Below are 25,128 nucleotides of genomic sequence, written 5' to 3' on the forward strand. Positions count from 1 at the left end.
GCTGCAAAAAATATGAATGTGTTTACATAGGCTTCGCGGTTTTGCCACAGACCGTGCCGGTGTGTTACCGTAAGATACAGTAGGGTAACATTCTGGAAACGTCACCCTTAAGGGAGATTTTGTTTTATTCCCACACATAAATGACATCTTAAATTATGAACGTTGAAATATAAAGTCCACAAAAGGATATACAAATGCCACATAAAAAAATCAAAGTAAATGTCACAGACGCTGAAACTAGGTTTACTTACACCAATTACCCTTATCAATTTTTTACACGAGGTTGGGCATTATTTATATATTTATTTTGATTTCCTTTTGTGTGATATTGAAGTTTTGTTTAACTTCCTTCCTTTCTTTATATTGTGTGATTTTGGTTTTGTATGAATTACTTAATTATTATATTATTAGCTTGCACGAGGGTTTCTTTTGATTTGTCCCGAGTTTCCCCAGCCTGAGACATTCAGTACCATGGATTTCACCTCGCAGCGCAGGTAATTACCTTAATCTGCTCCCTCTTCTATGGAAGGTATTTAAACCGGGGAGTATGACCATTAAGAAACACCTGATGCTTACACTGTTGGATTTATACTCAGAAGGCTTTACTATTACTATTACTATTGCTATTGCAGTCCCCTTCCTCCAGAGCCGCTCCTTCTCATCCCTGGCCCCTAAGTGGTGGATGGACCTTCCCACTGAAGTCAAAACAGAGTCCTTGACCTCCTTCCGGTGCTTACTCAAGACACATCTTTTCAGACAGTACTTGTAATTTAGTAATTTACTCTCCTGTAAGATTGCACTTATACAACGTTTTATCATACTACTTGCCTTGCTTTACTAGTACTCGTATTGTTTATTTTGATTTCCCCTATACTCCTATGCACTAAGGATGAGGGGGCATGTTCCCCCGCACGCTACCCTACATATACCATACTACCTTTCTGAAATTCCCAAATCTGTCCTCAAAGGTTTTGGATAAGGGATTGTGAACCTGCACACACAATTTCACTGTGATTTCTCTTGTTTCTCAGTCTCACTCTCAAAGCCTGGGGGCTCAGATGTCAGCTTCTCAACCAGAAAACCCATGTTTTGTGACACTTCTGTGAAAAATGGGTTATGAGCTATTAGTTTTTCACACAATAAATAAAATGGTGTAGATATCTCGGTGTTGTATTGTTTCAGTGAGCTTTCTTGTGTGTCAACACAGGCATTTTCATCATATTTCATATTTTCATCTAGATGCTGCAATTTCACTCAAACTGCCTGAAACCCAAATATGCATATGGTTCAAATTCCTGTAATTTACCACTATTTCCTTGTTATAGATATCAGCTTCCTTATGAAAACTATAATTAAGTAAAGTTACTATTAAGATTTGAAGATGATTTAGCTCAAGAGAAATATGTGACAGTTTGCTAATGGTTGCAATATCCACTGAGTGTTTTACCTAATGGTTCATTATATTGCTTTAACAATACTCTGAGTGCATTTGGGAGCATGTGTTTAAGATGTATAACTTGTAAATGGGGTCATTTTAGATACAATTTTAGATTAATCTAATTAGTGTTAAAGAAGATAAGAAGCCCCTATATTAAAGTGTACTCATAATGAATTGCAAACACTTGTATTTATATATATAGTTAATTTATTGTTCATATTTTAAGCCCTGAAGGAAACACAAAAGAACATTCCAAATAAAATGCAGATTTATTAACAAGAGGAGTGATAAAAACCATGATTAACCCAACAAAACAAACATGAAATCAAGAACTGTTTCTGGTGAATTCAAATCATGGGTCCAGAGGACAGTCTTCCACTGATTTACAGACCACTGCAAGGAGAGGGAAAAGAAGGGGTTAAATTATTGTTAAATCGATCCTTTTTAATCAAATATTAGTAAATAATCATTTAAAAAATGCTACAAGCTGTTGTTTAAACCAACTTATAATTGATTAAATGGGTCTCACATTCTGAATATTTTACATTCAGATTAGCTTTAACTCTTTACAATTGTACTTAGTGAACTAGTGCTATGTCTGTAGTGTTACAAGCTAACCCCTATATAGTTGTACACTCCAAATCTACTTATAGTAAATTAGTTGTCAATTTGTCCCTGTATAATGAGTCTCTAATGCTAATCATACTGGAGAGATGTTTTTTAACGGCTGGATCAGAGGCCGTCACTCTCTATCGTTGACACACATTTCCTGCACTGTGAAGCAGGTATTAGCAAGAACATGTGTGTGTGGGGGGGGGGGGCAGCATTCTTTGACAACATACTCACCAGCTGGAAACATCCCTGGCTTTCCAGGAGTCGATGATCTCGGAAACGTTCACTGAGATCTTGCCGCTGGCTGTGGTCATGTCATCATTGGCATTGCCGTTGTAGTTGCCGCAGGCCCCGCACACCTGGCTTTTCAGGTGCGCGCTCACGGCAACTGTCACCTCCTGTGTCACGCTGTAGCTGACCCGCACTGCTGACCTCTTCTCAATGATTACCAGTTTGTCTGAGATGACCACCGAGATCTCATTCTTCAGCTTGCTGGGCAGGGCGACTTGCTTTCCGTTCACCTGTTTTCCGAGAAATCCAATAGAGAGATTTATGCATTTTATTTAATTACATTTTTTATATGGACATACAACAGAACAAAAATCCTCTGTCTTCAGCACTCATTTTCTAAGGAAGACATAACAAATAAAGTGGGGTCTTATATTGGCTTAAATGGAATTGCAAGATATTTAGTTTATGTTGTTGGCCATTATTAATAAGTTAAAAATTAAGCTTGTATACATGTCTAATGTGCTATTATTAATCTCAGCCATGGTTAGAGCATTCCATTTCACCTCAGGTTTCAGTTTTATTACAATTAAAGTCGTTGTTAGGATTGGTTGCTAGATCTGCACTTGTTGCCCAGCCTTGGCCTTCGTCCGACCTGCACTTACCCAGGTCTCGTGCTCGTTATTGACGGCGATGACAGTGTTGTCAAAGAAGACATACACGGTGACGGTGCCAGCGATGCTGTTCTGGTTGCACAGGCGGACGTCCACAACCACGCGGAACCACTCCACCGAGCCATTGTCACAAAGGGAGGCGATTTCGAAGGCCCCGCCGCTCGCAATCTTGCCCTCCATGCCATCAAACGACTTCAGGTGAGCACCGGGCTTCACCACACAGTTGCCCTCTGGTTTGTAGCAGCCCCGGACCCCGCCCTTGACCTCGCACTGCTCCCCGGCCGTGCACTGAGTATTCTCGCAGATCACGGCACCAGTCGCTTGGCAGGTGCACTTCTCCGTACAGCCCTTTGTGACAAACCCCTGGCCAACCTGCAGAACAGTGATCGCATTGGTTAACTGTATATAATCTAACATACTCTACAGAGGTTATATACTTGCACATACTTTATTATTATTATTTTTTTTTTTTTTTTTACATCTTTTGAAATTGTTGTCTCAAGTCTTTTGCAGCAGCAGCTGCTTGAATTTGCTGGTGGACAGGTTGCAGTACACAAAAACGCTGTGCTTAAATCCAGAAAGTCTAGATCGAAGGGCAATGCAGCTTGAGAGCTCTACTGTGGCACAGACCCTAATGTAAGTTTACTTTGGCAGTATATTTACACTCTTAACAGGTTTGACTGTGGCTTTACCATAGTTTTATATTGGTTTTCTATGGGTCCCATGCCTTCTCTGTGCTTTACTACATTGGATAATGGGAACACCATAATGTGTCATGATAAAGGTTTCCAAGGTATGTTTACTGTCACATAGATATTTACAGGGGAGGGGAGTGGCCTGTATCCTTTGGTGGAGTGAAAACAAGAACGTTACCTTCACATATTGACCATTGTAGACGCAGCCGCAGTTCTCCATGGACACGCACTGGTCGCCATCTGCCACAAAGCCAGGATCACACTCGCAGCCCTCGAAACAGTTGCTGGAACAGGTGCTGGGACTGACCAGGCCGGCACAGGTGGTGCTGCAGGTGTCCGCACACAGCTCATAGTGGCTGTTGGCTGGGCAGGTGGTAGCTGGGGAAGAGAAGAGAGGTACAGTGAGCTGGGTGGCCAAAGGAGGGTGGAACAAAAAAATGCTTCCGCAGGGCATCAGTGTGTCCTCCAGGTTTGATTTGGCACCCACTTACGGCAGAAGGAGCTGGTCCTCCAGGGCTTGATGACAACACCGGCATGTTGGCAGGCAGTGACATAGGCCTGGATGCTCTTGCAGAGGGTGCCCTTGTCTCCCTTGAGTGCGCACACGTCGTACACACAGTGGTCAAAGTAGGCCTGGGGGTCCACCTTGGTGTGGCAGGCTTGGAAGGGGCCCTGGGCTGACTTAATCATCCCACAGGAGTCCTCCTTGCCGTGGAGAGCCTGCTCCGCCTGCTGGCACACTGGACAGTTGTTCCCACAGCTGCCGCAGTCAAGGCCAGGGATACCCACTTGCCAGGCCTTGCCAAAGTCGTCCTCATTGGAAGCCGCCCGGCCGTTGGGCAACAGGAAATCATCCTTGCTGTCGCTGTTGTAGTTGCCACACAGGCCACACATCTTGCCCTGGTAAGTGGCCGGGACAATGACCTCCACATGGTACACCGAGTCATACAGCACCTTCAGGCCGAAGTTTGTCTGGACAATGATGTTTTGCCCCTCCTGGTTGACTGTGATTTTGCCCTCGTCCAAGGAGAGTGGGAGGTAGAACCACTCATCATCGACCTACCAACGGAAGGGTGTTTTTTATAAGTTTGTTTAAAGAAAAAATAATACTGCCTACAAATGCCAAATTGACGGTGAAGAAGAACCCGAAAGCCTCAATTTGCATCTTAGTGTGTTCCGAAAGTGGGTTTCGGTCTATAGACTCCTGTAGCAATTGTACAGGCAAAGCAAACACAATCCATACATTTAATTTTAAATAAACCCCAAAGCTTTTGTTTTTTTTCCTGTCTTGGTACAAAATTTGAGTCTTGATGCCTCGAATAGAAAAAGTTGCATGTGAATTTCTGACAACATTGAATTGATCAAAATGACTTCCATTTCCAAGCTTCTATATCAGATTTCACTCCCTGCTATCAGTAACCTGGAAGTGTATATACTCACAAGTACTCTCCATCGTGTGCCCTGTTCAATGGTGATGACATAGCCATAGACGACCACCGCCACCATCTTGGTGACTGCCACCCTGCCGTCCCCGTACTTCTCGTTCTGTTGCTCCACAGAGAAGGGCACCAGATTGCCCTGGGCGTCGCAAACCTTGGCCAGGTAGTAGACACAGGTGCCCTGGAAGTTGAAGCGCCGACCATCGAAGGAGATGTAGTGGGGGTCGCCCGAGGCCACGCACTTGCCCTCGCCGGCAGGGTGGCAGCCTCTGACGCCGTTCACCACCTTGCACTCCTCGTGAGCACCACAGGAGAAGCGGGAACAGGACACAGCACCGTTCTCACCACACTTGCACTGCTGGCCACACTGCCCCTGGGGGTAAAACACTTCGCACTTCTTGTAGTAATGCCCGCCATAGGAGCAGCCGCACTCAGCCATGGGCACGCACTGGTCTCCGCTCAGGAGGAAGCCGTTGTCACACTTGCAGCCCTCTTTGCAGGGCAGGTGGCACCTCTCTGGAGCAGACAGGCCATTGCAGGTGACAGGGCAACCGGCATTGCAGACCTCGTAGTGGCTGTTGTGTGGGCAGCTGGCGGCTGGAAAGTGGTGAGGTTAAAGAATAAATAAATGCAGATTTTGAAATATGAAAGTACTAAGGACTGAAGCACTGAAGCGAAGTAGCTAAGGCTAAATTTGAACTGAGATATTGCTATGAACAGTAACTCTTCAGGTCAGCTGCCATGAGCTTGGTCCAGCAGAAGGGTCTCTGCACAATGTGGCAACACTTCTAATGCGCTCCTAATACAATCCCAAGCAAGTGTAAGCAAAGTAATATTCACATTCAATTCTAATGTTAACCCTTTTTTTGGCTGAAATAATTATGAAAGATTTTTGAAATTCATGGGTCAAATGTAAATTTTCAACAGCGAAGCAGTGAACAAACTAAATGCTTTTAAACCAAGATTCAAGGACACTAAGGCTGCAGGAATGAGATCTAGGAAAGGGAGAGAATCTCAGTTTAACTTCTCCTTCCCACAACCGATGGATTTTAGAGAACTTACGGCAGAAGTTGGGTCGTCGCCAGGGCTGAATGGCAATCCTGGTGTTTTGGCAGGCAGAGGCGTAGGCAGCCACTGCATCACAGACCGCGCTGGGGTGGCCCTTGTAGTGGCAGGCATCATACACACAATTCTCCATGAAGGCTGTTGGGTTCACAGTGGCATGGCACTGGTGGAAGGGCCCGTTTTTGTCAGTGATCAAACCGCAGTAGCGCTCAGCGCGGTAGACGTCCATCTGGGAGTTGGAGCAGACCTTGCACCAGGGACCCGAGCACTCTGCGGAGCAACCTGGCACCACACCCACCTGCCAGCTGTCACCAAACTTCACCTCGCTGGACGCTTGCTTGCCATTGGGCATCATGGAGTCGTCCGAGGGGTTCTTGTTGTAGTTGCCACAAAGGCCGCACACAGCGCCCTGGTAGGTGCTTGGCAAGGTGACAGTGATCACACTGTTCCAGTCGAAGGTCACCCGTAGGCTGAAGTTGGTCTCCACCACCGCTGTCCAGCCACTTTGGAACACCACCAGCCAGTTTTCCTCATACTTATATGGCAGGTTCACAAACAACCCATCCACCTAATAGGCAGATAATGTTTTGTCAGTTTTGTCAGATACAATACAGATATATAGAAATATATATTTATGATGCCTGGAGAATAGAAAGCTGCTAAAACTGTCAAACTCACTCCTGGTCCCAGAGAGCTGTGAACTCCTGACGCCTTGTTCTCTTTTACTGGCTTAATTAGACAAAATTGCTATGGTATCGCTGCAGAGGGTTTTACAATGCCTATGAAAACTGTCTGTCCAGGCTCAAGGGTGTGAGTATTACCATGCTAAAACAAACCCTGAACTGACACCTCCATTGCCAGTGCATACCTACCATTACTTTGTAGGGGTAATCCTTGCTCATAGTGATGGTCTTGTCGAAGACTTCCACAGTCACTACTTTGGTGTAGGACACAATTCTGTTGCCCCGGTTGTTGTTTTGCACGGTCACATTGAATGGGATCAGGCTAGGGTCCTTGGAGCACAACCCCACGAACTGGTAGATGCAAGTGCCCTGGAAGTTAAAGCGGTGCCCATCGAAGGTTAAGTAGTGCGGATCTCCGGCAGCAGTGCAGGTGGAGTAGGTCAGGGGGTGGCATGCCCGGACGCCATCCACCACCTTGCACTGCTGGGTAGATTTGCAGGCTTCGTCTTTGCACACCATCATCCTGAGAGCTGGGTCACACACACACAGCTTGTGGCAGCCCTCTTCTGGCCAAAGCTGTTCGCCGGGCAGGTAGTAGCGGCCCTGGTAGGAGCAGCCACATAAGCTGGCCAGTACGCACTTGCCCCCACTCAGGACAAAGCCTGGGTCACACACGCAGTCCTCCACGCAGGTACCTGTGCAGGTGGGGTGGCGGTCGGGGTAGGGGCAGGTAATGGGGCAGGGGCTGGTGCAGGCCTCGTAGTGGCTGAACGGCTGGCAGTTCATAGCTGGAAGGAAACAAACATCAAGAATCATAGGTGTGTTTGATGCAGCTGTTCAGATTTTGTTTCTGCAGGACAGAAATACAATTAAGGCTTAAAGAGCATTTTCTTTTGTCTGTCAAATATGTCATAAAATATCATTAACACATAGGAGAAAGTATTGCCATAAGCCCTTCCCATCTTTCATCATCTAGAAAAAATAAAATCATCTTCTTCACACCAATCAACCAGCTACCCTGGTCTTTCCCTGCTTGGTTAAAACACTTACGGCACCCAGTCTCCTTCCTCCAGTCCTGCAGGATGATGCCCTCGCCACGGCACCTATCAGAATATGAGGTCAGTGCCTGGCACAGCATCTTCTTGTCCCCGCTGGTGTGGCACATATCATAGACGCAGTTGTCCATGAAGGCCTGGGGGTTGATCTTCAGGTGGCACTTGTCAAAGAGCCCTAACTTCTTGGTGAGGGCACCACAGTAGGCCTCAGTGGCATAGAGCTTCAACAGATCCCCATTGCAGGTAGGGCAGTCCTTCTGGCAAGTGTCCCAGCAGTAGGGGTCACTGGCATCCTTAACTCTCCAGCTCTTGGCCCACTCAATAACAGAGGAGACAGCCTGGCCACTGGGCTCTCTCATCTCATCCCTGAGGTCGCCGTTGTAGTTGCCACAGAGCCCGCACACGCTGCCGTAGTAGCTGCTGGGGAGATGGATGATGAGTGACCAGTTCCAGTCGTAGGACACCTCCAGGCCGAATGCTGTCTGCAGCACTGCCGTCAGACCCCTCTGGACCACCTGGAGGAGGCCACCATCGATGATGATTGGGAGGTGCACCATCTCATCATTGACCTACAGGGGAGGCAGGATGCAAAGAGTTACCAGAAGTTCATGTCTTGTGAGGAAATCTTTGTATAGGTTTGGGAAAGTTTCAATCATTGGACGTTCAAAAAGAGGAAAAAAAAACAACAACAAAGTAATTAACAGTAACACAATCAAACCAGGTGGTTCATAACCAGGAATTAGAAAAGGTTATGAGCAATGGTACGGGTGCCAGAGACGGTCTGATGGAGGACATGAGGGAGAGATACTCACCATGACGCGGCCATACTGGTCCTTGAGCATGGTCACCTTGTAGCCGTACACTGACACCACCACCTGGCGTACGTAGGAGACTGCTGTGCTGCCGCGGTTGTCGTTCTCCTCCTCAATGGAGAAGGGCACCAGGCCATCGAGGTCACCACAGGTCTTGGAGATGGTGTATTTACAAGTGCCCATGAAGTTGTAGTTGTACCCGTCGAAGGTGTGGTAGTGAGGGTCGCCCCACGCCCAACAGATCCCGGTGAACTGGGGCACACACACCGCTGCTCCCTTCTCTACGTGACAGGTCTCCTTCACTCGGCACTTGGTGTCTTTGCAGGGATCTGACCCGGAAAAGCAGGACATCCAAGCTGTTACTTCCTAAGTTCTCCTACTGGCCTATTTAAAGTTTTTCACTGTATTGAAGCTTTATATGGGGATATAAAAACGATTTTTGCCTTGCTAAGAAACATTCCCTTAGCAGCTTAGCTACTAATGACTTTTCTCTGGAGGTTTGCGGTAAAGAGGATTTCACTTCTTGTACTGCACATATGTTTGATTAAATACATTTGATCACTAACCTCACTCAAGTAGTCTACTGACAAACTATAAATCATTGCTACCAGACAACACGAGCAAGAAACCTGCCTGTGTTGAAGCATCCTCTGATTCCATCTCTGATCAGACACTTGGTCCCACTGGGGCAAGAGTTGGCCTCACAAACCAGCCCATACAGAGCATTACAGGTGCATTTCTGGGAGCAGTTGTCCTCATACACCACCTGTCCTGGCTGGGAAAGCACAACGGAGGAAATGCCAGGTTGTCAGACCAATTTTAAGCATCGTACCCAGAAAACAGTAAGAGAGGTCAAAGTGACACTGAATATGCTGAAATAAATTGCAAACCATCTCGAGCCTTGTTATTGGTAGATACCGCAGTGCATATTCAATACAAATGTTTTTTCTGCTTGATGAGTACAATTTATTCAAGATTCAAGTTCCACCCATCTTTTGTTGCCATGCTGACATACAAATGTGATATATATCAGCATAGGCGGACTGGTCATCGGGCAATTCTGGGAAATGGTTAAATTTTTCAGTTAGGTGGGCTGGTTGATTCCTATGTGCCAAACCACCACAACCTGCACCCCCGCACTTCGTAGGCAACCATAACAAATCCGTTTTTTGGTCACAGTCCACCCCCTGTCCCCCAGAAATCGAATTCATCATTATACCTTGTAATAGTGTCCGTGATCGTAGCAGCCACACTGGGACAGTTGGACGCAACCCTCTCCATCGAAGAAGAAACCGGAGTCACATGAGCAGCCCTCAGCACAGGTCGTGGGACAACTGGTGATGTCAGAGAGGCCAGCACAAGCAGTAGAGCAGGTTTCGGCACAGACTTCGTAGTGACTGTTGGCAGGGCAGGCCATGGCTGGAGCAACAAAGCAAGAGATCAGAGCACTGAACCTAAAAACAAGTCTACAGAGTCTTTCCAGCAAGAGAAAGGACATTTGGATTTGTTCGAACGGGAGGCATTAGACCACATCCTCAGGTACCTTAACCCCACCTAAGATAACAGACGGGGAAGTGATATTGCTCATTTCAGAAAATTGGGCAATATTTTCATGCCTCTGTAAATTGTTCACTTGCTCATTGAAATTCAAGATCTGGTTTTGCCAATACACCCTTTTGAATACATCTTTAGGGATTGTCATTCAATTATTCAAACTATCAGTCTTAAGAAACAAAACAAAACAAAAACGTTCAGGTAGAAAACTCACGACAGAAGGATGGTGTTCTCCAGCTCTTGAGGGTGATTCCCTCTGCCTGGCAGGCGATTGTGTAGGCCATGATGCTGTTACAAAGCACCTTGCCATCCCCCTCGGACATGCACAGGTCATAGATGCAGTTATTGAAGTAGATCTCGGGGTTGATCTTGGAGTAGCACTGTGCAAAGGGACCCTGTGGTGCAGTGAGGATGCCGCAGTAGCCAGGCTGCTCGAAGATGGCACGCCTCTTGGGGTCGCACCGTGGGCAGGTGTCCTCACCACAGCCATCATCGCAGACCACATCAGGGATGCTGACCTTCCAGGCTGACCCGAAGGCCTTGGCGTCGGGAGATACTTGGCCGCTGGGGAGTTGGAAGTCGTCCTTCTGGTTGCCGTTGAAGTTGCCGCACAGACCGCACATCTTGTCACGGTAGTTGCCTGGCACCGTGACACTAACATGGTAGACTAGGTCGTAAGTCACCGTCAGGCCAAAGTCGGTGGTGATGACAACGCTGACCCCATGCTGGTAGGCGCGCACCTTGCCGTTGTTTAGGCTGACAGGGATGTTGTTCCACACGCCATTCACCTGCAGGAGAAAAACAATCATCAGACTGACCAAGGCAAGATAGAATGATTCTAGAACCATACAACTACCTTAGTGATTTTGTAATTTAAGGATTTTGATTCCTTTTTAATCTTGGGCATTCAATAATACTATGTATTGTTATGCAGCAGATTCTTGTTAATTAAAAGTTAATGACATTTTGCATTTTATTTATTTAAATTTGATCATACTGTGTAACATTTCTTTATTTTTCCTTTTTAACAATGCAAATTGCGCTTTAATAGAGTTAGAATGAATACCAATAAATACTTGGAGAAAAACATATAAATCAGTAAATAACAATACATCTCAGTCTCTCTCTATCCACACACACATTATATACACACACATTCGTAACTCCAGTAGTGATCAGTAAATGGGGAAACTAACCATGATCACTCCTTTCCTGCCTTCCTTCAGGATCAGACTGTTGCCATAGATCTCCACAGCGACCAGCTTGGTGACAGCCACCTTACCGTCACCCCACTTCTCGTTCTCCACATCCACCGAGAAGGGAGTGAGGTTCGTCCCCTCCAGCTTGCAGGCCTTGGCCAGGGTGTAGGTGCAGGTGCCCTGGAAGTCAAAGCGATGGCCGTCGAATGAGATGTAGTGGGGATCCCCAGAGGCTGAGCAGATGCCATGTCCCACGCCATAGCACTTCCTGACTCCGTTCTCCACACGACACTCTTCGTTGGAGCCACAGGACAACTTGGCGCACTGCACGTGGCCGTCCTGTGCACACTTGCACTCCTCCTGGCACTTGCCGTTGGGATAGAAGACCTCGCCCAAATTGTAGTAGCGGTCCTTGTACAGGCAGCCGCACTCAGACAGGGGCACACAATGGTCACCACTCAGAATGAAGCCGTCATTACAGGAGCACCCTTCTTTACACAGCGCTCTGCAGCCGGATGGTGTGGCCAGGCTGTGGCAAGTGGCTGGGCAGCCACTGGCACACACATCATAGTGACTGTTGGCAGGGCATTTGATATCTGGGAGAATAGGGTGAATCATCAAAAGAAAACAGGGTCACACTTTGCACTTGCACTTGCATTTCTTCTATTACATAATCTTTGTATCAATTTATGTATGAATACATTTGAAGGCTCACCACAGAACTGGGCAGAGCGCCAGGGGTAGACCTTGGCACCTTTCTCCTGGCAGGTGGTGGTGTAGCTGGCGATGGCCTGGCACAGGACATTCTTGCGGCCGTTGTAGAGGCAGACATCATACACGCAGTCCTTGAAGTAGACGCTGGGGTCCACCTTGGTGTGGCAGTCACGGAAGGGGCCCTGGGGGTCGCGCAGGAGGCCGCAGTAAGTGTTGCTCTCGTACTGCTTTGCCTGGGTGATGTCGCAGTCGGGACAGGTGCCCTGGCAGCCATGGACACAGCCCGGGATCTCCGCCACCTGCCAGCTTTGCCCAAAGTCAGTGGGGTTGGGGGCCAGACGGCTGTCCTTCATCTGAAGATCATCCTGGGGCTTCCCATTGTAGTTGCCGCACAGGCCGCACACCGCCCCCTTGTAGGTGCTGGCGAGATAGACGAACAGCGCGTCGTTCCAGTTGAAGGCCACCTTAAGTCCAAAGCTGGTCTCGAGTATTGCGTAAAAGCCACTTCTGTACACCACCATGTTGCCTCCGTTCAGGTAGACTGGGAGGTTGATCAGCTCCCCATTTACCTGCAACAAAAGCAAAACTTTAGAACCTAGACTGCAGGGTGTGGGAACATCTGAGTGAGCACAGCATTGCTTCGGCTGTATAGAATTAGCCTTGGTGCAGGTATGTGCCATTTATCAATCTTAACCCAATTAAAGGGGAGGGTATGTTATGGACATTATATGTGTTAATTGTGAATTGCTAAAGAGTGGCAAATAAATATCCCCATATATATCTATCTATCTACACACACACACACCAAAACAAGGAAATATAGCATAATGGAAGGACACCAAACAGATAAAGTTTTCCATTGAAGCAACAAACTCACCATGATCAAGCCCGGGTACTCAATGCTGATGACAATGTCCAGGTTATACACCTTTACCTCCACCAGCTTTGTGTAGGAGACCACCTTGTTGCCCCGGTAGTTGTTCTGTACCAGGATCTCGAATGGCACCAAGTTGGGGTCGTTGGAGCACATGCCCACCAGCTGGTAGACACAGGTGCCCTGGAAGTTATAGGTGCTACCATCGAAGGTCAGGTAGTGGGGGTCCCCAATGGAGTAGCAGGTGCTGATGGTGACAGGGTAGCAGTCCCTGACCCCATCCACCACCTGGCACTGCTCCCCGGAGTGGCATCCTCTATCTTGGCACTCCACCTTCCCACTGGCTGGGTTGCAGAGGCAGCGCTTGCCACAGCGGTCGTCACCCCAAAAGGTCTGCCCAGCAGGGATATGGCGGCCCTCATAGGTGCAGCCACAGTGGGAGGCCGGCACACAATTGCCCCCGCTGAGCACAAAGCCTGGGTTGCAGGTGCAGGTCTCGACACAGGCCGCTTGGCATTTGGCGGGAGCGTTGGGGTCGCTGCAGGTGGCAGGACAGGCGTTACCACACAGCTCGTAGTAACTGTTCTCAGGGCAGGTAGCAGCTGTAAGGTGGGGGAGAGAAGGTGGGAAGGAGAATGGAGGAAATGGGTAATCAGTACATTGAGAAACAGGTATCTACATCAGGGGCAATTTTAGCTCTTTTGTCCTATTCTGTTCCAGTGCACGACCAGGCCCGGCACACTGTTCTTCATTAATTTAATGCATTACATAATTAGTCTTGCTGCAGAAGAACCTTCAAGTTCAAGTTTAGGTGGAGTGAAGCCTCGCAAAGGATCGGGAATCAGGAATGTGCTTCAAATAAGAAAAGGAAAAACACATCTGCATAATTATACATTTTTAGGATTTAGTTTTGATGATTCGTAAGGAGCACGTTTAATTTAACAGTATAAATCAATACAATACAATCTGGATTTGTCCAATTCAAAGCTGCCCATGAGTTTGCATTGCTCCACTCAGCAGAGTTTAGCACACATCTTGGCTCAGGAATGAACAGCCCGAGATCTCTGTATATTTGAATAGCATTATTAGGGGTTGCCCCTGGAAACTACTGAACTCCCAAAGGTTTTTTTTAGGAGCGAACAGCAAACTCCACCCCCCAATACTCACGGCAGTTGGCGACGATTCTCCAGTCGTAGATTGTGATGCCATTGCGCTGGCATATGTCGGCATAGGACTCCAGTGCACGGCAGAGGAATTTCCGGTAACCACCGGCCATGCACACATCATACACGCAGTTGTCCAGGTAGATCTTGGGGTCGAGGACGGAGTGGCAGTTACGGAACGGCCCATCCACAATGCGGGTGAGCAGGCCGCAAAACAGCTCACCCTCCCAGCGCTTGATGAAGCTGTGCTCGCAACGCTCGCACTGGCCCTGACAGTCGTCCCAGCACAGGTCATCTCCTAGCACGTTGTTCACCTTCCAGCTCTTGCCGAAGTCCACCGCATTGGGGGCCTGGGAGCCCGAGGGGGTAATGAAATCATCACCCGGCTGGCCGTTGAAGTTGCCACACATGCCGCACACCTTGCCCGCGAAGCTGCCGGGCACCGTCACCACCAGATAGTGCTCCCAATCATAGTGCACCGACAGGCCAAAGTTGGTCTCAATGAAGACCGATCGGCCACTCTGGAAGATGGACACTTTGTCTCCATCCAGGTACAGGGGGAGGTAGCTGACCATGTAGTTGACCTTGAGGGAACATAAGGGGGAGGGGGAGAGGCTGTGTATTAGTCATTGCAAAAGTATGTGAGGGACAGCCCTTTTCTAACCCCCTCAGTCCAATAAACTGAGTTTACTCTCAAATCAGATCATGCCTCAACTCTATTCCTGGAGGGAGTGAATATCCCCTGCCAGCAGCCCTCTCCTTTTCCCCAGTAAGGGGAGGATTTACAAAGAGGCCAAAAAAGCCTTGCTGAGGACTATGCAAGTGATGCAAAAACAAAGATGCATGAATCCAATATTCAAAGCCAGATCAGATCAATAGGTGTCATTTAAAGGTGAATTGTAGAAATGCCTCTTATGTCTGTGATCATATAAAATCAGAAAGATAGGAGTGTACCAATGCATTAAGTGTCTTAGAAGTACCCAATTGGACCTCATATTGTATTATTTGCAAAACACAGGCAAGCCAGTGGAGATTGTCCAGAACAGGGGATTATGTGCTCAGGTAATGTTGTGTGAGCAAGAAGACTAATCCTGTGATATAGAAAGACATCCTAGATAACAGAAGACCAGTTGCACAGAAAACAATGAAGGCAATCTTACCCTGACACGGCCAAACTCAGAGCGGACCACAGTGATGGTGTAGCCATAGACCTTGACAATGACTGTGGCGACATATGATACCCGGACACTCCCGCGGTTCTCATTCTTAGCCTCCACCTCGAAGGCAGGCAGCCCGTCGTTGCTCTGGCAGTTCTTGGCGATGGTGTAGGTGCAAGTGCCCATGAAGTTGTAGTAGTGTCCGTCGAAGGTGCGGTAGTGGGGGTCACCCATGGCCCAGCAGGTGCCTTTGGGCTTCTCCTGGACCTTCACACAGCTCGGGTAGCCATCCTTCATCTGGCAGTTCTCGCCCTGGCTACAGGTCAGACTGCTGCAGGACAGGGGAACTAGAGAGAGAATGGGGGGGCAGGAGGAGAATTAAGGAAAGAGATTAGTGGAGAAAGAGAGAGGGAGAGAGAAAATGAAGGGGGAGAGAGAAATTATTATAAAAAGTTGCCCACTCCTGAAATTTGGGTTTGACCCCTGAAGGATGTAAGGTCAACACTGTGTAGAAGAACACAGCCGACATTGTGTGCAGGAGAGATGCTTACCTTGTAGGCTGCAGGGTGCTGGGGCTCCATACCCGTTCATCATAGACGTCCCCACACTGTAGAGGCCAAAGGGGGATTTGGGGTGGGAGGCGGTGTGGTGTCCTGCCCCAGCAGTGTAAGCCACCTCAGCCCAGGAGTACTCCGTCCCAACAATGGCACTCCATTGGATGTTTCTTGGCACTGGGTTGTTGTCAAACCTGAGCCCCTGCAGGTCACCGGTGTGTACCAGGAAGATGGCCACATTGTTGAAATCGGTCTGGCCATCTAGGGTGTAGGATGTGCAGAATTGATCGGTGGGCACGATGGTCATTAGGAAAGGGTCGAACATGGTGCCATCTCTGAAGTAGGCCCCGTTGGCCTGGAAGAGGACCTGGATACCCTGGTTGGAGCGGATGGACATAGGATTTGGTGCCCGGATGGGGAACTCATAGACCTCACCCTGAGAGATCTGGACCACCTGCTCCGCATTGCCCACACGCATGGTGAAGCTGGTAGGTTGGGAGGCAATGATGAAAACGTTGTCATAGCGGTTCTGGAAGGACAGTGGTGGCACAATGAAGTTCTTACCCCAGTGACTGACGGGCATCAGCTGCTCATAGACATGGTTGCACCTGGTGAACCTCCAGGTGCAAGTGTGCCCACTGGAGACGGCCACTGGGAGCCTGGAGACAACACGTGAGCCCGACAGGTCGTTCCAACTCTGCAGCTGCACGCTTTGAAAGGGGGAGAGCTGGATAGTGAGCTTGCTACCAGGGGGGTATTCTTGGCCTTGGAACTCCACGGCAGCTTTGAGGTAGACATCGACAGTGTTGGCTTCTCTGTAGTTGGTGACAGACAGCTCTTTGAACGTGCCAAAGGGTGAGATGCGAGGGGTGAAGACGTAGTACTCTGTCCCCCACTCTGTCACAGGGTACACCACTGAGGTGTCAGCCGTCAGGTACTTGTAGTTGAGTGACACCACTGTCACCTCCTTGCTGGCTTCAATGAGGATGGTGTTAAAAGACAGCTGGCTGCCGTACAGCTCCACATCTTTGGGCATTTGGAAGAAGGCCACCTGGCCAGCCCCTAGTGTCTTCTCCTGGACTATGCTCAGCCCAGACACGCTGACCTTGACCTTGGTGTCAGGACTGAAAGCTGACACCTGGATCTGCAGGCGGGGTTCAGCATAGTTCTGGTAGTAGTTTTGCATGAACACTGTGGCAAACTCTTTCCCTGCTGGACTGGCCAAACACAGACCTGAGAATGGGAGAGAAAGGGCGAATAAGCAAAAGAAATACAGCAAACTCAGATTCTCCATATACTTCCTTTACCCCTGCAAGAAAAGTTTCAGGTTGGATTTGTGTATCAGAAGTCTACTCCTCACTGTTGCTATACATTTTAGCACTGCTCTGCTATCCTATTCAACTGCAGATAAAATGCTGAGTGTAAAAGACACTTAATTTTTCTGTATTATTATTATTAATAATGTAGTTAAAAGGACCTTCCTCCAAAGCTGAAGACACTTTTTCCAAATAAACATCTCATTAATTAGTCAGTGTATGCCACATGCTAGAAGATACAATCCTACATTTCTCAAAGCCCTATGATTTGCTTTTTAATTCCGTGCATTTCAGTTTTGTTTAGGTTTATTTTGCCTTTTTTTTTTAATCCTAAGCAATCATACAGGGCTGTATTTATACAGTGAGGGAAAAAAGTATTTTATCCCCTGCTGATTTTGTACATTTGTCCACTGACAAACAAATTATCAGTCTATAATTTTAATGGTAGGTGAATTTTAACAGTGAGAGACAGAATAACAACAAAAAAATCCAGAAAAACGCATTTCAAAAAAGTTATAAATTGATTTGCATGTTAATGAGGGAAATAAGTATTTGATCCCCTATCAATCAGCAAGATTTCTGGCTCCCAGGTGTCTTTTATACAGGTAACGAGCTGAGATTAGGAGCACTCTCTTAAAAGACACCTGTCCACAGAAGCAATCAATCAATCACATTCCAAACTCTCCACCATGGCCAAGACCAAAGAGCTGTCCAAGTATGTCAGGGACAAGATTGTAGACCTACACAAGGCTGGAATGGGCTACAAGACCGTCGCCAAGCAGCTTGGTGAGAAGGTGACAACAGTTGGTGCGATTATTCGCAAATGGAAGAAACACAAAATAACTGTCAGTCTCCCTCGGTCTGGGGCTCCATGCAAGATCTCACCTCGTGGAGTTTCAATGATCATGAGAACGGTGAGGAATCAGCCCAGAACTACACGGGACGATCTTGTTAATGATCTCAAGGCAGCTGGGACCATAGTCACCAAGAAAACAATTGGTAACACACTACGCCGTGAAGGACTGAAATCCTGCAGCGCCCGCAAGGTCCCCCTGCTCAAGAAAGCACATGTACAGGCCAGTCTGAAGTTTGCCAATGAACATCTGAATGATTCAGAGGAGAACTGGGTGAAAGTGTTGTGGTCAAATGAGACCAAAATCAAGCTCTTTGGCATCAACTCAACTCGCCGTGTTTGGAGGAGGAGGAATGACCCCAAGAACACCATCCCCACCGTCAATCATGGAGGCGGAAACATTATGCTTTGGGGGTGTTTTTCTGCTAAGGGGACAGGACAACTGCACCTCATCAAAGGGACGATGGACGGGGCCATGTACCATCAAATCTTGGGTGAGAACCTCCTTCCCTCTGCCAGGGCATTGAAAATGGGTCGTGGTTGGTGTGGCCTAGCCAGTCTCCAGACCTTAATCCCATAGAAAATCTGTGGAGGGAGCTGAAGGTTTGAGTTGCTAAACATTGGCCTCGAAACCTTAATGACTTGGAGAGGATCTGCAAAGAGGAGTGGGACAAAATCCCTCCTGAGATGTGTGCAAACCTGGTGGCCAACTACAAGAAACGTCTGACCTCTGTGATTGCCAACAAGAGTTTTGCCACCAAGTACTAAGTCGAAGGGGTCAAATACTTATTTCCCTCATTAACATGCAAATCAATGTATAACTGTTTTGAAATGCGTTTTTCTGGATTTTTTTGTTGTTATTCTGTCTCTCACTGTTAAAATACACCTACCATTAAAATTATAGACTGATCATTTCTTTGTCAGTGGGCAAACATACAAAATCAGCAGGGGATCAAATACTTTTTTCCCCTCACTGTACCTCTTTAACAGTGCTGTCAAAACTGAGTTCATTAACTACATCAATTTAAGCAGAAGAGTCTATTACGCATCAAAAGCTTGTTCACATTAACACTCTGTATTAAAAACAAGGCTTCTTACTCATAATTGGTAATAAATATTAAATTTTGTAAAACTGCCATATTACCAACTCTTCCATAACTCAAAAGTCAAATATGAAACTGGGCTGATTTATTGTATTATTCTGGACCAGTATACAAATGCATCAGTTTGCAATATGCTATCTTTGTTCGTAACACGGAGCACAGCAGAAACAGGGGTGGCCCAAAAATGCCAAAGATAATTATTGCTTGAACTTTTCTCTGTTATTTTTATGATGATAATTAATTATCAAACGGGGTTTCAAGGCAGATCTTAAATAACTGATCTCTACTGCGGTACAGAGTATCGTGCATCATAAATAACAATTGGCACGTTTTAAACAGGAAATTTGTGACTAGTGTTTTTACTTGGTTATTTAAAGACAAATCTATGTATCAGGAGCAGCGATAGGTTCCTGTTTGAGTGCTTGATACAAATTAGCCACACTTAATGTAACACCTCGATATAACTTGTTTTTTGTGTTGCCACACTGCAGAGTTATCAAGACATACGAATGTAAATAAGAGCAGCATTGCACAAGAGTTTGATGATTACAGTGTAAAACTGTTAACATGGGAAGACATCCAAGTGACTATGTTCAGAGATGGCACTCAGCATAAAAAGGTGTCCTATATAGCAAGAATATCAAGGAAATTATTAAATTACCACAGAATAACAGAGCCCCCAGGAGTGGCAGTAACGGTGTGGTCCCCATGGCTGAAAAACAAAGGAGACATTGTTAGACTCCTACCCAGACACAATGATTTTAATATGAAATGTAATTAGAGTGTCTGAGAGAAATATAGTTATTAAAAACAATCTAAATTTAAGGGATATTTTATCGTGCTTATGCAGTTTCATTAATGTCAAATACTATATATCCATAAGTAGTGTATAATTGAAATCACATTGTATATTTGTATATTAATATATGACTTGTTTAAATTGGAATTTGTAAACTGCATTATGCCTTGAACTGCACTGTATTATTGCACTTTGTATTGCTCTTAAATTTGGTAAGTCACCCTGGACAAGGGCGTCTGCTAAGAAATAAATAAATAAATCATATATACTATATCTGCAATGAATAACCTGTATCAATATGAATAGAAATGTAAATTAAATATTCAATACTCAACATGAAATTGAAATGCATGTCTGGTTTTTCAAAATACCATAAGTCTACCAATTCAGCATATTCATATATATATTCATATATATATATATATATATATATATATATATATTCATAATTATTTGTGAAATGATATGTTCATTTAAGAAGAAAACAATTACATCAGTTTATTTTTTTGTACACACACTACTGTTAAATGTGTAACTAGCTATGAGAAACACCATGGTAATACTCTCCCACATGAAACAATGAGAACTCACCTGTACAGGACCGCTGGCTTGACTGAATCTCATGGCATTGCTCTTAAATAGATATGGATTCAGGACCTGCACCCAATCAGTTCAGTTTTTAGATACCACACTCCCATCTCTGAGGGTGGGTGGACTCTACACCCACACCCACACCCACACAATCGCTCTCTTTTCTACATCTGCGGGCAGAGTATTGAACAAAGGTGTGCCATTTTAAAAGGTTCATATAAAACTCGCATATCAACTCCCTTTGCTCACTTGCTAAGATCCCTCAATAATGAGTCAAAAAAAAAAAAAAAAAAGGTATTCTATGGGTTATTCGCAATCATAACCTTGTTATTCCAGAGGCTAATAATTACTGCGGATATAGATTTTCCTAAAGCGATGTAGGATGTGCTCTAGAACATTCCCTGTCCTTTGAGGAAGCGATCATCTCTATCAGTGATTTTCCATCCTGGTTCCTGAAGCTCAACTCTTTTTTTCCCCAAAAGATCCAAGTTGCTCAGTTAAAACCTTTATCAACCTAATAATTAGCCATCTACATAATTAATTCGCTAAAATAATTCAATCATTTTAGAAGTCCCAAACTTTAAAGCAAAAAAAAGCTCAAATAAGTTAGTTACTTAAATCAAGCTCTGAAGTGAACTGTGAGCTGAGCTGGGACACAGTTCAACTGGACAGGGGGGCCCTTGGACCAGGGCTGAGAGCCACTGGTCTACAGTCTCCAAAATGACAGCCACACATTAAGATTAATAAATGGTGAAATGAATAATTGACAAGGAAGTAAAGGTATTTCATTTGAAATCAATTTTTATTTATGTTTATGTGAGAACAAAGTTGTGCTCAGAGACACAGTTAAAAGCAAACAATTGGTGTGACACTGAGGAGGAAGGCAAGTGGCCGATTTCCCTTAGTGACCTTTCAATGTCCCAACTGAGGTGATTAAACTCTTTACAAAAGTATTTCCCAATCTTAGACCTGGTAACCCACTGCCCTGCTGGTTGTTGATGCAACTGCACTCAATCCATTATATACATTTATATTTAACTTGACATCTCAAACCATTTAAAATTGTTAATAAGCTCTGATTGGGCCAATTATTGGTTAATTGAGGAACAGATCTAATTTGGAAGCAAAACAAAGCAGGATATTGGGTCCCAATGCTATAACAGAATCTCTTTTTGATGGAGGCAGGCATCCAAGAGATGACATCACCACCAGACATTTTGGACAACAGTGCACTCCAGTGGTCTTCAAACATGGGACATATTTGTGAATTTGCTAAATCTAAACCCTTTCATTTTTAGCAGGAAGTGGCTTCTTGCAACACATTAATCCCTGTATGGGCACAAGTCTGTAATTTTTAAGGGGCAGGTGGACCAGAGTTCAGATTTGGTCCTGGACATGGAATTGTCTTTTAGGTCCACAAAGTGTTGTGGTTATCATCGTGCTTTTGATTAGGTCATGCTTCTTATCAAATCAACCATCGAAGTGCTGTTGGCTGTCTGACACATATTAATGACTGCAATAAATCCTGTTAGATTGTATGACTCCAAGACAGGATTTGCAGCAAACATTTCAAAGGCCAGACTTGCAGCCAATTGCCCTCAGTTCCATAGCAGACCTGCCAACTTTGAAATATTAAAAATAGTAAGGCACACTTCAGATATTAAGGAATGTCGGGAAACTGAACAAGGAACTAAAAATAAAGTCAATAGTTATAGAGTGGTAATTTTACGTTTTACAATAAAACCATACAAAATCAAATAAATATAATAACTGACAAGTATCACACTCAGGTTGTCTGCACAATCATCTCAGTCTACTTAGACAGTCAACTATACATTTCAGTACAATAAAAGCAATGAAATGATTAGGTAGATGAATCCGTACAAGAATTTGATTACAGGTAATTTAAGAAATAGATTACTTTAAAAACAAATCTATAAAACAAAAATATTTTAAATTTAACTATATGAAGAGATCCCAAACACAAGTTACACAGAGGGTCAAGTAAGCCCATACAGGGTTGAAGAGTTATCACAACAGGATAAAGTTAAGGATCATTGCTCCCATCTGTAGCCATACTGAAGACACCCGACTTCACCAAGCTCACAGTTACTTTAAAAGTTTGAGGCAGATGCCATTTCATTTACTATGGTGGTTGTTTTTATGAAAGCACAACCATATTTTTGGTCTCGCGCTGAGGAAACATTAACTCGAAAAGGCTACCTGCGTGATTAGCGGCTGATCGGTATATTGTGATCAATCAAAAAGTCAGTGAACAAGCCTTCACAGCCGATGGCTCCAAGATCATAACTTCGACGCAAGACATTTTCAAGTTCGGAGAAGCTAGACATGGTAGATGCTTTGTTCTCATGCTTCTTGGTGCATATGTGTTTACGTATGTCTTCCTGGCCACTGTGAGCTATGGAAATAAATGACAAATACTATGCAATGTGCATAATGTTCACCTCTTATAGACTTCATTATAATGCAGGGAAGAGCTTAGTCTAGATATATTTTGAGCAAAAAAAAAGAAACATCCTCTCACTTTCAACTGCTTTTATTTTCAGAAAACTTAACGTGTAAATATTTGTATGAACATAAAAAGATTCAACAACTAAGACAAACTGAACAAGTTTCACAGACATGTGATTAACAGAAATGGAATAATGTGTCCCTGAACAAAGGGGGGGTCAAAATCAAAATCTAAAGAATCAGTATCTAGTGTGGCTACCAGCTGCATTAAGTACTGCAGTGCATCTTCTCCTCATGGACTGCACAAGATTTGCTTGTTCTTGCTGTGAGATGTTACCCCACTCTTCCACCAAGGCACTTGAAAGTTCCCAGACATCTCTGGGGGGAATGGCCCTAGCCCTCACCCTCACTCTCACCTTCATCCTCATCCTCATCCTCATCCTCATCCTCAAATACAACAGGTCCCAGACGTGCTCAATGGGATTGAGACCCGGGCTCTTTGCCGGCCATGGCAGAACACTGACATTCCGGTCTTGCAGGAAATCACCCTCCCTGATGGAGGGATTGTGCATTCCTGGTGTAACTCGGGCAGTTGTTGCATTCCTGTACCTGTCCCATAGGTGTGATATTCAGATGTACCGATCCTGTGCAGGTGTTGTTACATGTGGTCTGCCACTGCAAGGATGATCAGCTGTCACCCTGTAGCGCTGTATTAGGCGTCTCACAGTACAGACATTGCAATTTATTGCCCTGGGCACATCTGCAGTACCCATGCCACCTTGCAGCATGCCTAAGACACGTTCACACAGATGAGCAGGGAGCCTGGGCATCTTTCTTTTGGTGCTAGAAAGTAGAAAAGACACTAAAAGAGACCTACGTTTTTATAACTGTGACCTTAATTGCCTACCGTCTGTAAGCGGTTAGTTGTAATCATTAATCGTTTATGGTTCTTTGAATAAGCATGGAAAACATTGTGTAAACCCTTTACAATAAAGATCTGTAAAGTTATTTGGATTTGTACAAAATTATCTTTAAAACGGTGTCCTGAAAAAGGGACGTTTATTTTTTGCGGAGTATAGGTTTACTTTTGGGACCATTGTGCTTTGCACAGAACCAGATTCCCTTTATTTACCATCAAGTGATGCCTGTTGCTAAATCAGGATCACCGACTGATGATAGAACTATATGAGGTATGAGGGCCCAAGAAGGATTCCAGGTGTAACCAAACAGATTGTTAATCACTGGCTTTGGCAGGCAGCTCTGGGAACAAGATAAGAGGCCTCCCGCTAAACTCTGGCCTGTGGTAAGGTAGCAGTGAATCAGAAGGAGAGCACAGGGCCCAAGCAAGAGGAATGGCCTTGTCATTCCTCATCCATCAAACACCATTGCAATAGAAACATTTCAGGAACAGGGCTAACAGGTGGTTCAGATTAAACAAGATTTGGGTAGCAGACCCAAGCTATAATACTTTCAGTGCTCAGGAAGAGCCAGTTTCTCTTCCTAAACATCCTGCAAGTATGATAGAACACTGCCCCTTTAAGAAAATATACGTTGTCCATAAACTGCATGTTCACATTTATGCTAGGCACTTGTTGACACATCTGGGAAGTGTATTTTGCATTGGCCATGGATTTGATTGTAAATTCTGCAACAAGACTTAAGGAATGTAAAACCTATTCTGCACAAAAGGAAGACTGATAAGAGTAAGAACAGATTCTCAGAAGGAGCAGAATAAACTGGATGCCATGTCAGTTGTAAAAGTTTAGGGTAATTTTGGGAGTTACCTCCACACCTTGCAAAGGGTTTATACAAGATGCATCCACTTCCCATACCACTCTGAGAACATTTGAAAAATCATACCAAGTGAAGTAAAAAAAAAACCTTATTACCTGGGGTGAATTTTGAGGCATGGGGACAAGTATTGATACCATACAGACATGCGTTACCTGCCTGGGATTATGGCTTTCACTGCTCTTGAATATGAAGGCGTGATTAGTCAGAGCAGCCTCCTCCCTTGTCAAAGCTGATTAGAGATTTGTTCGGGTCACACCAAGAGCATCACTGCATATCGGTCACCT

General features: G+C 45.3%; 1 protein-coding gene across 1 annotated transcript; it reads right to left on the minus strand.

Moving 5' to 3' along the window:
* Positions 1–1,688: 1,688 nt before the first annotated feature.
* Positions 1,689–20,620, minus strand: fcgbp (Fc gamma binding protein). The gene is made up of 21 exons (XM_066719244.1): positions 20,579–20,620; positions 19,850–19,900; positions 15,914–17,149; positions 15,366–15,709; positions 14,210–14,789; positions 13,046–13,644; positions 12,170–12,737; positions 11,452–12,050; positions 10,470–11,043; positions 9,921–10,120; positions 9,335–9,476; positions 8,702–9,030; positions 7,885–8,458; positions 7,024–7,622; positions 6,149–6,719; positions 5,088–5,683; positions 4,139–4,706; positions 3,826–4,025; positions 2,944–3,324; positions 2,285–2,571; positions 1,689–1,831 (listed from the first exon to the last, which is right to left on the minus strand). The coding sequence occupies exons 2-21, from the start codon at positions 19,896–19,898 to the stop codon at positions 1,822–1,824; spliced, it is 9,006 nt and encodes a 3,001-aa protein (XP_066575341.1). The 5' UTR covers positions 19,899–19,900; positions 20,579–20,620; the 3' UTR covers positions 1,689–1,821.
* Between the last annotated feature and the right edge of the window lie 4,508 nt (positions 20,621–25,128).

This window comes from Amia ocellicauda, chromosome 12 (genome assembly GCF_036373705.1).
Source record: "Amia ocellicauda isolate fAmiCal2 chromosome 12, fAmiCal2.hap1, whole genome shotgun sequence".
NCBI lineage: Eukaryota > Metazoa > Chordata > Actinopteri > Amiiformes > Amiidae > Amia > Amia ocellicauda.

What these genes read in the sequence shown, in the direction of transcription:
- fcgbp (XM_066719244.1), bottom strand. Translation starts at nt 19,898, where the DNA reads ATGGGGACCACACCGTTACTGCCACTCCTGGGGGCTCTGTTATTCTGT. An exon ending in ACCAGTATGGCCGCGTCATG is followed by an intron (nt 8,459 to 8,701) that starts GTGAGTATCTCT and finishes CCTCCCCTGTAG; the next exon opens with GTCAATGATGAGATGGTGCA. An exon ending in GAGGAAGGAGACTGGGTGCC is followed by an intron (nt 7,623 to 7,884) that starts GTAAGTGTTTTA and finishes GTTTCCTTCCAG; the next exon opens with CTATGAACTGCCAGCCGTTC.